Here is a 12,617-nt window from a genome sequence, read left to right as displayed (position 1 = left end):
CATAGAGTTTTGGAAGAAATTAAAAGTGTATAGAATAATAGTTGCAAATATTCAAGCAATAAAGTCTGTGGCTAAAGGAAAAAAAGAAAAAGATCCAGATAAAGAAAAGAAAGTATTTGTAAAGATGGATAAAGATCAAGTTCTGAAATTCTGGTGACAATGATGCTCACTGAGAGCTGTAAGCTGTGCGGTCTCCATCACAGAAATCTTCTTCCTGTCACCAGGGTGTGTATAGAAGGAGAAAAGCCCTTGGGGATATTGGCTTACATGAACTGGGGGAATCTTAGATTGTTTTTATGGCAACGCCAATTAGTTGAGGCCCATAATCCACAGGCGGTTTCTCAACAAGACTTGGTTCACATGACTGTTCAGATTGCCTGAGGAATGAGCCATCTGCCCAGCAGAGAAGTCATCCACCAAGATGTGGCTGTTAGGAACCGTGTCGCTGAGGACACACTTCAAGTTAAGATCGCAGACAATGCTGTCTGCAGAGACGTGTTCCCCATGGACTCTGTCATTGCCTGGGGGACAATGAGAACAGGCGGGTTTGGTGGATGGCCCTTGAAAGTCTGGTTAATAACGAGTTCTCCAGTGCCAGTGACCTGTGTGCCTTCAGAGGGAGGCTGTGGGAGCTAGCTTTTGACTCTGGGCCTAATGCCCTACGTGGACAGGGACCCCTTTGACATGGCTGCGTGACCTAAAAGATGGTTACCGCACTGTCCTGAGGAACTGTTTGCTGTGATGGCTTGTTGCTGGCCCTTCGATCTGGAAGAAAGATGCTAGTTTTAGCAGCTGCTCATGGATAGCCACCTCTGCCATGTCCTCATGATTACAGATGGGTCACTAATTGCACCCCATGTTCAGCTATGTATCTTGAAAGAAAAAGATCAAATAATTTGTGCACCTGCCTTAAAACCACCACAGGTAACTACTATTAATAATCCTGTTTTTCCCTCTAAACATTTTTAAACACTTTTTCATTTCACTAATTATTTTGCTACAATGTTACTTTTGATAACTCCCTAACATACTGTATGGGTCTAACACCAGTAACTTAACCAGAATCCCACTGGGAACATTTTAATTATTTTGAAGTTTTTGACATTTGAATAATACTACAAAAACATTTTGTCACATGAATGTCTATATGCGTGTTAGTCACTCAGTTGTGTCCAACTCTTTGCAACCCACGAACTGTAGCCTGCCAGGCTCCTCTGTCCAGGGGATTCTCCAGACAAGAACAATGGAATGGGTTGCCATTCCCTTCTCCACGGGATCTTCCCAACCCAGGGGTTGAACCCAGGTCTCCTGCATTGCAGGCAGATTCCTCATCATCTGAGCCACCGAGGAAGCCCAAATGTCTCTAAAATCCATGATTACTGAACAAGGCTAAGAGGTAGACTAAAATGATCGTTTGTGTGGAAATGGTTTCAGCAACTCAGAGAATGGAGCAAAAGCCAAGTGCTTCATTAGACATTGTCTGGACACTCTCCAGGGAGGGAGAGGTGGAAATCCTGGGAAGTGGTTTGCATCAGGAAGATTCCAGACACCTGTGGGATGGTAGCATAATGGAGGACAGAAACAGCTGTCAAAGCTGGAGACCTTTTGCTGTGATTCAGCAGGGAGAGCATGAGGTGTGCCCAAGAGGACAGAACAGACAAAAGAATCCAGAGGAAGACACTCAAGTGCTGAGACACGGTAAAACCCGAGTCTGAGGAGTCAAGAAAAAAAAAGGCCAAGATGACTCAGGACCCAGGAAAGGGATGGGTGAAAAGTCACTTCACGATTGTGTGGAATCTATTCCAAAAACTGAGTTTTGTATTTTCTATTTGTCCAACTCAAACTATTGGGGGATGTCAAAGAATCTTTAAAAGTTTATATGTATTTAATGAAATTCTATAGAGTGAATGTTTAATATCCAGGCAGAGAGACTGTGTGCACCCTGCTTATCTTTACTACTGGGGACAAATTTCTGGCCTTTAATCCTATTATTTTCAATTTATAAAATGGACATGACATTTTTCAGATTTGCTTAAAGTTTAAGTTCTTTGAGCAAAGATTGTGGCCAACTTTGCTTAAAGGCTGTTTGAAGGGTTAACAGGACTTTTCAGGTAGTGCTAGTGGTAAAGAACCCTCCCTGTCAATGTAGGAGACCTAAGAGATGCTGGTTCCATCTCCGGGCCAAGAAGGGCCTCTGTAAGAGAGCATGGCAACCCACTCCATTATTCTTGCCTGGCGAATCCCATGAACAAAGAAGCCTGGTGGGCGAAGGTCCATAGGTTGCAAAGAGTTAGACATGACTGAAGCGACTTAGCATGCAACAAGCACAAATAGTTGACACGCCTTAGAAGGGAGAGGTTGGCTACTGCCTTGTAGGGGCTAGAGGTTGTCCCCTGCCGATCAGGGCCATGTACTCACATTCTAGGCTTCTTTCCTCCAAAAGAGGCTTTGTTTCTATTCCAGAAGAAAATACAGGATCTTTCCTACTGAGGAGGAGAGCAGGAGCAGATGTGTCAGCCATCTATTTAAGCTCTGAGTTTCATAACCTGGAATTTATGCATAAACCCCATTGCACACACAGGTACACATGCCTCTACCCTCTCCCCCTGCGGGGAACCAGGGCTACGTTTATTCGGCAATGAAACAGTCTGATGCTTGATCCAGAGATCTCATGACGGGCTGGTGTGTATACAGTTGGCTAGCATGTATGTTTGTATGCATACATATACACTTGCATACTGGTATAAATACATGCTACCCAGGTATACGTGCACACTCATAAAGACTTATATAAATAACTGTGGTAAGGTAACTCATTAACTCAGAAGTAGGATCTCAGACCTGTCAGAATTTCAGACAAAATCCCGAGAAATGGATCAACAGAAGCAGTGGGATGTCTCAAGATCAGGGTAAAAGGATGGTGACTTCCCCCACCTCCAGTCGCTCACTTGCTCTGATGAAACAAGCTGCCATGTTTTGTGCAGCCCTATGGAGAGGCCCAGGCTTCCCTGGTGGCACTGGGGGTAAAGAACCTGCTTGCCATTGCTAGAGACCCAAGAGAGGCCAGTTCAGTCCCCGAATTGGAAAGATCCCCTGGAGGAGGGCATGGCAATCCACTCCAGTATTCTTGCCTGGAGAATCCCATGGACAGAGGGAGCCTCGTACAGGGTTGCCAAGGGTCGGACACAGCTGAGGCGACTTAGCATGTACATACACACATATGGAGAGGACTGAGCTTCCCTGGTGGCTCAGCCATGAAGACTCCACCCGCTAATGCAGGAGACTTGGCTTTGATCCCTGGGTTGGGAAAGTCTGCTGGAGAAGGAAATAGCAACCCACTCCAGTATTCTTGCCTGGAGAACTCCACGGACATAGGGGCCTGGTAGGCTACAGTCCATGGGGTTGCAAAGAGTCTGACATGACTGAGTGACTAACAAATAATAAATGGAGAGGCCCACATCACAATAAACAATAAACGGAGAGGCCCACGTCACAAGGACAAAGGACAGCCTCCTGCCAACTGCCCCCAAGAGCTGAATCCAGCCCCCACCTCATGTGTACGCTTGGAAGCACGTCCTTTCCATTCAGGCCTTGAAGGGACCACAGCCCCAATCTGGTGAGACTCAGTATCAGAGAACCAAACTACACTGAACCATGAGAAATGGTGATGTAATAAAGGCTGTGACACACCTAGATGCCGTATTAGAAACAGAGACATCACTTTGCTGACAAAGATCCGTCTGGTCAACGCTATAGTATTTCCAGTAGTCAAGTACGGATGTGAAAGTAGGACCATAAAGAAGGCTGAGCACCGAGGAACTGATGCTTTGTTTAACTGTGGTGCTGGAGAAGACTCATGAGAGTCCCTTGGATAGCAAGGAGATCAAACCAGTCAATCTTGAAGCAAATCAACCCTGAGTATTCATTGGAAGGACTGATGCTGAAGCTGAAGCTCCAATACTTTGGCCACCTGATGGGAAGAGCTGACTCACTTGAAAAGACTCTGATGCTTGAAAGATTGAAGGCATGAAAAGAAGTGGTCGACAGGATGAGATGGTTGGATGGCATCACCGACTCAGTGGACGTGAGTTAGAGCAGACTCTGAGAGAGGGTGAAGGACAGGGAGGTCTGGCATGCTGCCGTCCACGGGGTCACAAAGAGTCAGACACAGCTGAGTGACTGGACAACAAGAATAAGGCTGTAGTTTTAAAACACCAAGTTTTAGGGTAATTTCCACTAATACGTGCTCTTACCTATCCTGTAAAACATGGCCCGAGTCTCCCTGGCGTCCGTACACACGGGTGTCCCTCCCACAGCAGCAGTGCTGCTGGCCATGCCCTGCGTGCATGTTCTCAGAGGGAACAGGGCCCAGAGCATCAGGGTTCACATGGCTGCCCTGCCCTGGGCCTCTTCATCCAGAGGCCAGTGTTTAACACAGAAGTGCCCTGGCATATGGGGGTCAGCCACCGCTGAGGGGCCACCCTCCCTTGCAGGTGCTGCTCTGGGCGGTCCTCTGGTGGGTCCAGCCCGGGAGCCCAGCCCTGCTCGAGCCACTCTGAGAGCAGGAGGCTGTCTGCTCTGTCCTGTTCACATCTCAGCTAGAAAGCTGGATTGGGTTTTAAGTTTTTTTACCAGCAGCTTTTAGCCTATGTCAGAATAAAGTCAGCCACAGAGTTCTCTCCTTGATCTGCTTGGTCCTTCACATTTCTCTGAATTCTCAAAGCAGCTGAAGCCCAGAATGGGGTGGGGTGGGGTGTCTGGAGAGGAGGGGCTCGGGCACCAGCTGCCATCCCAGGACTGACTCGTCTATGTGTTTGTTTCCAGTTTACCCGCACTACTTCTGTAGGTGATTATACAGCGTCCAGAATACGACAAAGGCTACATTTTGAACTTGATGTAATCTTTAATCTGTCAATACTTGTTATATGGACCATAAGATATTTTATTAGAGTTTTTAATTAGTGAAAAATTCATGAATACCATAGAGAAAATATTTTAAAATTTAATGTTTCTTATATTTATGTAAACTTATGACTTCATTTATATACTTCCTTTTTCTTGTCTATCCAGGCTATGAATATCCTTTCAGATCAGTTCATGTTCTGATACCTGATTTTAGTCTTTCAAATGATTGTACTGTAATACTTGTCTGTATAAATCCTATGAACAAATATAGGGCTTTTGCAAATGATACATTTATTGTCATTATTCTTGTTTAATTTTTAAATGTTAAGCCATGAGAGAAGGGGTTTTACTGCGATTGTAAAATCATCATGACAGTGTGCATTATCCTTCCAGAATGTAACCAAGCTCTCCAACAATCACTCTGAAATGAGCAAACTGAATTTCAACCAATTGTTGTATTTTAACAACTGACCTAAACTGTACTTTGTTTCTGGGAAGAAATGCTTTTTGTCTGCAGCATGAAGCCATTTAAAAGTACTGGGTGTTAACTGTGAGCTTCTAATGAAATTTGGGCTGAAAGGATAACTAGGAGACGACTATGAAAATCTCTCCTGTAACCCAGTCTCTGTGGACCCAGATCCCTCCTCTCCAGTGAGACTCTTCGAGGACCAATCGCGATGCCCTGCACCCGCTGTGGAGCCATCGAGCTGGACAGTGAGGACGCCACATCCCCGACAGACAGACAGCATAGTGCAGCTCTGACAAAGGCCTTATTTTTCTGATGTAAATCATCTTTTTACATCTGTTTGTAAACATGTTTAAAGAATGGACCTAGGCATACATTTTTAGATTTTGATGACATAACCATTTTGGATAGTATAAGTAGCAAATGTAACTTTTACTTTTTCAGCAGCACATTAAAGCAGCCAGCAAGAGATGCATTCAGGTCATGGTGCCTTATTATGCAGCTGATATCTCAGCAGACACAGACGGCATGTCTCTTTACATGTGTCTTCTGCCTTTCCTTGTACAACTCATTGTTAACATTCTAATTTTCTATCTTTTGTGAACTTCCTGAATATGTGACAAAGTATGTACAGTCTACTTTTGAACTATTTTTTACCACAGTATTATTTATTGCTTTCTTTCAATAAAGTACTGAAGCAAAATGTCCCACTGCCAATAAAGAGTGTCGAGGGTAAGAGTGTTGAGTGTATTCTCAATGAGAACAGACCAGAGCTGGTAATGGGAGCCCGTGTCATCACATGGACATTCTGTTAAGAGAAACGGATGGATACAATGGAAAGGCTAGAAGGCGGAAGTATAGGTGTCCCCAAAGGACAACCAACCTGGTATTCATGTCCTTGGCTTCAGAGACAAGGGACTCCATCACTTCAGCACCTGCGGGGATAGGGCCCCTCTGCTGCTGAGGCATGGGCAGCGGGCCGAGGGTGGGAACAAAGTGCAGGTGTCGAGGCTCACCGTGGATCCCAGGGTGGGGTGGCCGAGGGCAACCCTGACGTGGACCCGAATGATGCACTAGGGAGTGTACATGTGCACACTTGTGTGTGGGAGCTTTTCATGTTATTTTTGTCAACAGTCTTTATTATTCATATATCCATAGAAACAAGAATGTAGCAGGGGGAGGTGGGAGGGAGATTCAAGAGGGAGGGGACACACGTACACCTATGGCTAATTCATGTTGCTGTACGGCAGAAATCAAACCTATATTGCACAGCAATTATGCTTCAGAAAAAAAGAACATAGCAAGGTGGTCAGGAAAGTATGAAAAAAAGATTTCTCAGAGAGATTTATAATCACAACTCTGTGTACATCTGGGAGCAGGCTGCCCACCATCATCAGACCTTCCCACCAGCATCAGATGTTTAACCCCCAGCATCAGGCCTTAGTCCAGCATCAGGACCTCCCCCAGCATCAGACCCTAGTCCAGCATTAGATGTTCCCGCCCCAGCATCAGGGCCTCCCCCAGCATAAGGTCCTCCTCCAGCATCAGGTCTTAGTCCAGCATCAGGACCTCCCACAGCATCAGGCCCTCCCCCAGCATCAGGCCCTGCCCCAGCATAAGGCCCTCCCCCAGCATCAGACATTGCCCCAGCATCAGACCCTAGTCCAGCATCAGGCCCTCCTCCAGCATCAGGCCCTCCTCCAGCATCAGGCCCTAGTACTGCATCAGACCTTCCCCCAGCATCAGGCCCTCCCCAAGCATCAGGCCCTCCCCCAGCATCAGGCCCTCCCCCAGCATCAGACCCTAGTCCAGCTTCAGGCCCTCCCCCAGCATCAGACCCTAGTCCAGCATCAGGCCCTCCCCAAGCATCAGGCCCTAGTCCTGCATCAGACCTTCCCCCAGCATCAGGCCCTCCCCCAGCATCAGGCCTTCCCCCAACATCAGGCCTTCCCCCAGCATCAGGCGTGGCAGCCCCACTTGTCTGACGCTCCTGAGCACACTTAGGCAGCCCCAGAGCAGCGGGACAATAGCTCTTGCAGGATGTGCATCTTTAGGAATCACCTGCAGAGCAGCAGCAGCTGGGGTCTGTTTCACGCCAAGGAGAGGCAAAGAAGAGGCACTTGTGCCAGAGGCAGCGGTGGGTGTGGGCACGTTCCCCAGCTCTGCTGCCTCCCCGAGGGGGCTTTGCTCTCCTGCTCTTCTCACATGGTCACTCCAGGGCCCCAGGGCTGTGTCCTTCCAGATTCACGGTCTCCTTGATATCTCAAGCCCAAGTCCTGAGTTGTGTCCCAGTCCGGCATGGCAGAGGGCTGGGAACATCCAAGCTCAAGGGCTGAAAGGATCCCAGGGGGACAGCCGGGCCCCAGCAGGTGGCAGAGCAGGCGATGAGGGTGGCCGCCCACAGAGAGCCCCACAGCAGCACTGGAAGGAGAGCAGGGATGCCTTAGCTCACCTGGGAACGTTGCCTGGCCTCAGCACTCAGATGTCACTCCAGCAGCTCTGGGGACACAGGAAGCCGGTGAGTGACACCATGCCACTCAGGCCGTGTGGGTGGGCACTGCTGACCATGGCCTCGGTTTTCATTCCGGTTCCGACTGTCCCTCCAAGGGCTGGTGGGCTCCTCCTCCGAATGGCATAGATACTTTCTTTGTGGGTGAACACATCCCGGCTTGTCTCTGTCGGCACTGTTGTTGCTCTTCGTGTGTTTTCCTCTTCTCATCCTGTGCTTGCTGCTCTTCCAGTTTAACTTAGGAGCAGCCCCCTGATTTTCTGCATTTCCTAGTTGTCAGCGTTCCCTGGGGCTTTCCAGGTGCCGCTAGCGGTAAACATCCTGCCTGCCACTGCAAGAGATAACGAGACATGTGGGGTCGATCCCTGGGTTGAGAAGATGCCCTGGAGAAGGGCATGGCAACCCACTCTAGTATTCTTGCCTGGAGAATCCCACGGACAGAGGAGCTACTGGGCTACAGTCCCTGGGGTCACAAAGAGTCAGACACGACTGAAGCAGTTTAGCACACACTCAGCGTTTAGTTCAGTCACTCAGTTGTGTCCAACTCTTTGCCGTTCCGTGGACTGCAGCACTCCTGGCTTTGCTGTAATTCACTGTCTCCTGGAGTTTGCTCAAACTCATGTCCATCGAATCAGTGATGCCATAGAACCATCTCATTCCTGCTGCATCCACCAGAGAGGTGGCTGGGGCTCGGCAAAGTGCATGGTCCCACTGCGTGGATGTGAACCTGCCCTCACCACTGCCTCACCGCGTGACCATCACTGTCTCCTCCCCTGTAAATCGGGAGGTGGCAGCACCTGCTTGGTAAGGGGCACACACAGCATCTGGTATACAATCAATGCACCATCCAGCTCAGTGTTGTATTTACTAACAAGAGGGATAGCATTGAATAATCTGCTCCTTTTTCTCTCTTCTCCCTTCACTGTGCTCCAGACCACATCTGTTTTACTCACCCTGTAAATCCCACACCCAGCAAAAAGAAGACACTCAACAAATATCTGGCTGAAGAGGCAGGAACATACCCTGTCCTTAAGGAGATGAAACCGAGCGAGACGGGGGCCTGATGATAACACTGTGTGATGAGGAGACCCCAGGAGGACCTGCGTGGCTGTGGGCTGGGGTGGGGGGGCATGGGCAGAACCCCTCATGAGCTCCTGGGGATGGGGAAAGTGGCAGGAAGGAGGGGATGCTGTTCCTTGTGGGGTGCCCACAGATTGTACCTCACTCCTCTCTGATGAGCACTTAGGCCATTTCCAAACGCTTGTCACTGTTCTGGAGGAAACAGTCATTGCCCGGCTCCTACTCAACCCGTTTCGTAGAATACGTTTCTCATCGGAGTAAGCATCTGCTTTACTCATTCCATGCTCCATTCACCCACCCATCCAGCCAGCCATCTGTTCATCCACCCGTCCACCCATCTACTTATCAACTGATCTGATCATCTCGGACCCTAGAGAAGACAGACGCCTCCTCCGCTCCTCCCAGGAGGACACCCAGCGTAAGTGACAGGAGCCTCGTGGGGACAGTGGGGGAGACACAGAAGGGACATACACGCAGACCCTCCTCCCTCTGAATGGGAAGCACCCACCTGGTCCTAACGCCTCCTTGCTGGTGTGTCCAGGCCGGCCCTTTTCCGTCTTGCCAAACCAACGACCGATGGAGGACTTGATGCCCTTCTTCTTTGGGGCTTTCTGCAGCGAGTCCTGGATGCTGTTGCTGTTGCTGGGGTTGCTCCCGAGACCGTCCTGAGAGCCTGTCGTGCTTCGGGAAGAGAAAATGACCTTTAACTGGCACCCTTGTGCAAACACACACCCCTCCATAAGACCTACTGATAGAACCGGACACCTAGCAACACCCACGCCTCAACCTCACAGCAGATAGTGGGGTCTCCTTCACCAACCACACTCCACATGAGCGATGCAGGCTTCTAGCCACAACCGATGGCCCCAGGAAGCTGAGATTCTCTGACTGGAGCCCTCCCCCAAGGAGGAAGGTCTTCACTCCAGACGAGCTGGTACAGAGGGCGCCCCAACCCTCCCTCAGGGTCTCTGCTCGGCAGGTGACAATGCTCCCAGAGAAGGCGAGCTCCCCAGTTCTGGGCAGTTCCCCCCCACCTCCTGCAGAGTGACCGTCCTCGGCCGTGGCAGGAGAGCGACGGTCACTGTGCAGGGCTGCTGGGCAGGTGACCACATGTGCCCTCCAACAAGTGCTGCCTGGCTCACGACGGGAGCTCAGCAGGTTGGGCTCTGAATGAGGACAGTGTCAGTCACAGGAGGGGACAGACAGTCTCCTGAGAGGAGACCCCTGAGGAAAAGGGAGGGACCCTCAAGAGCAAAGCCAAGAGGCATGGAGTCGTAACCATCAGGAACGCGCCCCAGGCCTGGCAGACCTCTAGCTAGAGCAGGAAGAGACCTCCCATGGGAGTCAACACGTAGAGACAGATGTTTTCTAAAATCACTGAGGTCACTGAGCTCTTCTACCCCAGCACCTGAAGTTCACCACTAAACACAGGAACCGAATCCAGTGGGATTCCTTTACAACCATCCTTGCAACTCTTTCAAGACAAGAGCCACAGGGCTCCTGAAACTGACGACGAGGCGAGCAGGCCCCTTACTTGCGGGCGTCCCTGATATCCTCATCGCTGGCTGTGCGCAGTGAGCCCGTGAGCCGGTCCAGCCGAAAGGACCGCATCGAGGTGGAGGTCGAGGTTTCACATTTGATGGTGTCATCTTCTACCTCTTCCTGTATGGCTGGCAGCTGAGGGAGTGAGGTCAGTGTAAAATTGGCTAACAATAGACTGTGTCGAAAAAGGCAATCACACAGGCTTTACATTATAACCAGAAACTTAAACTTGAAAATATATTAGCTATGCTATCCGCCAAGTACAAAAAATGCCTTGTTCTAGCTTAATGCCATCTTAAAGGATTGTTTGTTCAAGAGAAGCGGGGCCGTGGAGCAGCGAGAGCACCCCACTGACTGCAGAGACCATGGACAGGAGCCTCCCTGCAGCCGGGCTCTGCACTCCCTGAAATCCAGCGAACAGATGGCCCTGCCAGGCAGGACAGCAGAGCCACGCCAGCACTGTGAACCCTGCATGGCATGAACTGCCCTGATGAAAGGACTGTGCTCATCGCCAGATGCTGCTCATAAGCACCACTAGCAAGAGTAAGAAACCTCTCAGCAAAGCCATCCAGACCTTTCGATTTGAAGGAGGAAAGGAAACAGCTTGTACCACCACCCAAGATCATCTGTAGTGATGATGCAGGTTACTGAGCCCAGGACGACAAGTTAAACACAGAAAAGGTACCTAAGCCCTCCATGCGAACACCATATGTCTGGCTTGTATTTCTCAGTAACATACAGACCGGGGGCTACACACTGAAGTGCTTACACCCAGTTTGAGTGTCATTTGCTCCCTGGGGTTTACATGAAGCTCTCCTAGGTCTTCACTAAGAAATAATCTTGTATCAACCTAGAAGGGGTGGGATGGGGAGGGAGATGGGAGGGAGGTTTGAAAGGGAAGGAATGTATGTGTACCTATGGATGGTTCATGTTGAGGTTTGACAGAAAAGAACAAAATTCTGTAAAGCAATTATCCTTCCATTAAAAAATAAACTAATTAAAAAAAGGAAAAAGATGATCTCGCCTGGACTCCCAGTTCTTCCGCTAGTCCTGGGTCTGAAGATAGGAAAGACACTGGTGGCAATAGTGTGGGGAACAGATGAACCCCTCGGGGTCCAGACAGGTCTCACTTACACATTTGGGTGTGTGGTTAAGCAGGGGAGGTTTGAGGAAACATGCATGGCAAGTATTTTTATAAACAATGAGTGTGTTGTTTTAACCAACTAACCAGTCCTTTTTTAATGGGATTCTGTAAAGAATACTGATCCCACGCAGCCCCACAGGAGCTTGGTGACAACAAAGTGACTTAGTGCAAAATTCAGCTGAACTCATTTAACAGCAGCTGGATAAACTGGGCACCCTCCCCTGACCTCTACCAAGAAACCTCAGACAACAGAAGGCTACAAAGGCTAGAAATTATCCACATGGAATTGAACAGGGATCAATCTCAAATTCAAGTTAAAATAAGCACTTATAAAAATCAGAAAACAACAAAGAACAGAGCAGGGAAGTGACACACCTGGGTTGACTATGGACTCAGTGGAGACAAACACCTGCCTTAGAGTCAGGGACCATGGCCAGCCCCTTCCCCCGGGCCTCCTCCTAAGGAAGGCTCTGGGTCCGCAGCCTGGCCGCCCTCCCCCAGGGTGGGAGCCGCCCCACTGGTGCCCACGTGACTAGGATGGGCGGTGCCGTGTCCTCACTTACCAGGAGGGCAAAGCAGGCCACAGAGCGGGCGAGCAGCACACCCAGGTCACCAACCCCAGGGTGATGGCGCTGCTCTGCTGTGCCCAGCAGAAGGGCTCCCGGGCACTGAGCTGCCTGAACTGGAGCACAGCTGCCCGAGTCCTGCAGGAGTGCTCCATCAGCGGGCTGGGAGTGGGAGAGGGACAAGGAAGGCCAGCCCTCGGGGCACTGGACTCCAACAACAGGGGCTCAACCAAGTGACCAAACGGGAGAGGCAGCGAGCTCCCTCCATCAGGGATGCCGTGATGGACACGAGAGCCTCTGGAGCAAAGCGGGCTGGACGGCACCACAGGAAGTGTCCAGGCTCTGATCAGACCAGTCCGAACCACACTGCTGGGTGTGGGAGCCTGGGCACAGTGTTCAGCCTCT

At 49.9% G+C, this 12,617-nt stretch overlaps 1 protein-coding gene across 1 annotated transcript in view; it reads right to left on the bottom strand.

The window, feature by feature from the left end:
- LOC138095433 (liprin-alpha-1-like) overlaps positions 1–12,617 on the bottom strand; it is a 197,486-nt gene that overhangs the window by 167,161 nt on the left and 17,708 nt on the right. Inside the window, exons 15-16 of the mRNA XM_068991484.1 lie at positions 10,495–10,637; positions 9,469–9,641 (exon numbers count right to left, since the gene is read on the bottom strand). Coding sequence (XP_068847585.1) covers positions 9,469–9,641; positions 10,495–10,637 — 316 coding nt within the window. The remainder of the gene's footprint in view (positions 1–9,468; positions 9,642–10,494; positions 10,638–12,617) is intronic.

Source organism: Capricornis sumatraensis, chromosome 19 (assembly GCF_032405125.1).
Source record: "Capricornis sumatraensis isolate serow.1 chromosome 19, serow.2, whole genome shotgun sequence".
Lineage (NCBI taxonomy): Eukaryota > Metazoa > Chordata > Mammalia > Artiodactyla > Bovidae > Capricornis > Capricornis sumatraensis.
The sequence above is the reverse complement of the archived record's forward strand: the minus strand, read 5'-3'. Positions and strand labels throughout refer to the sequence as shown.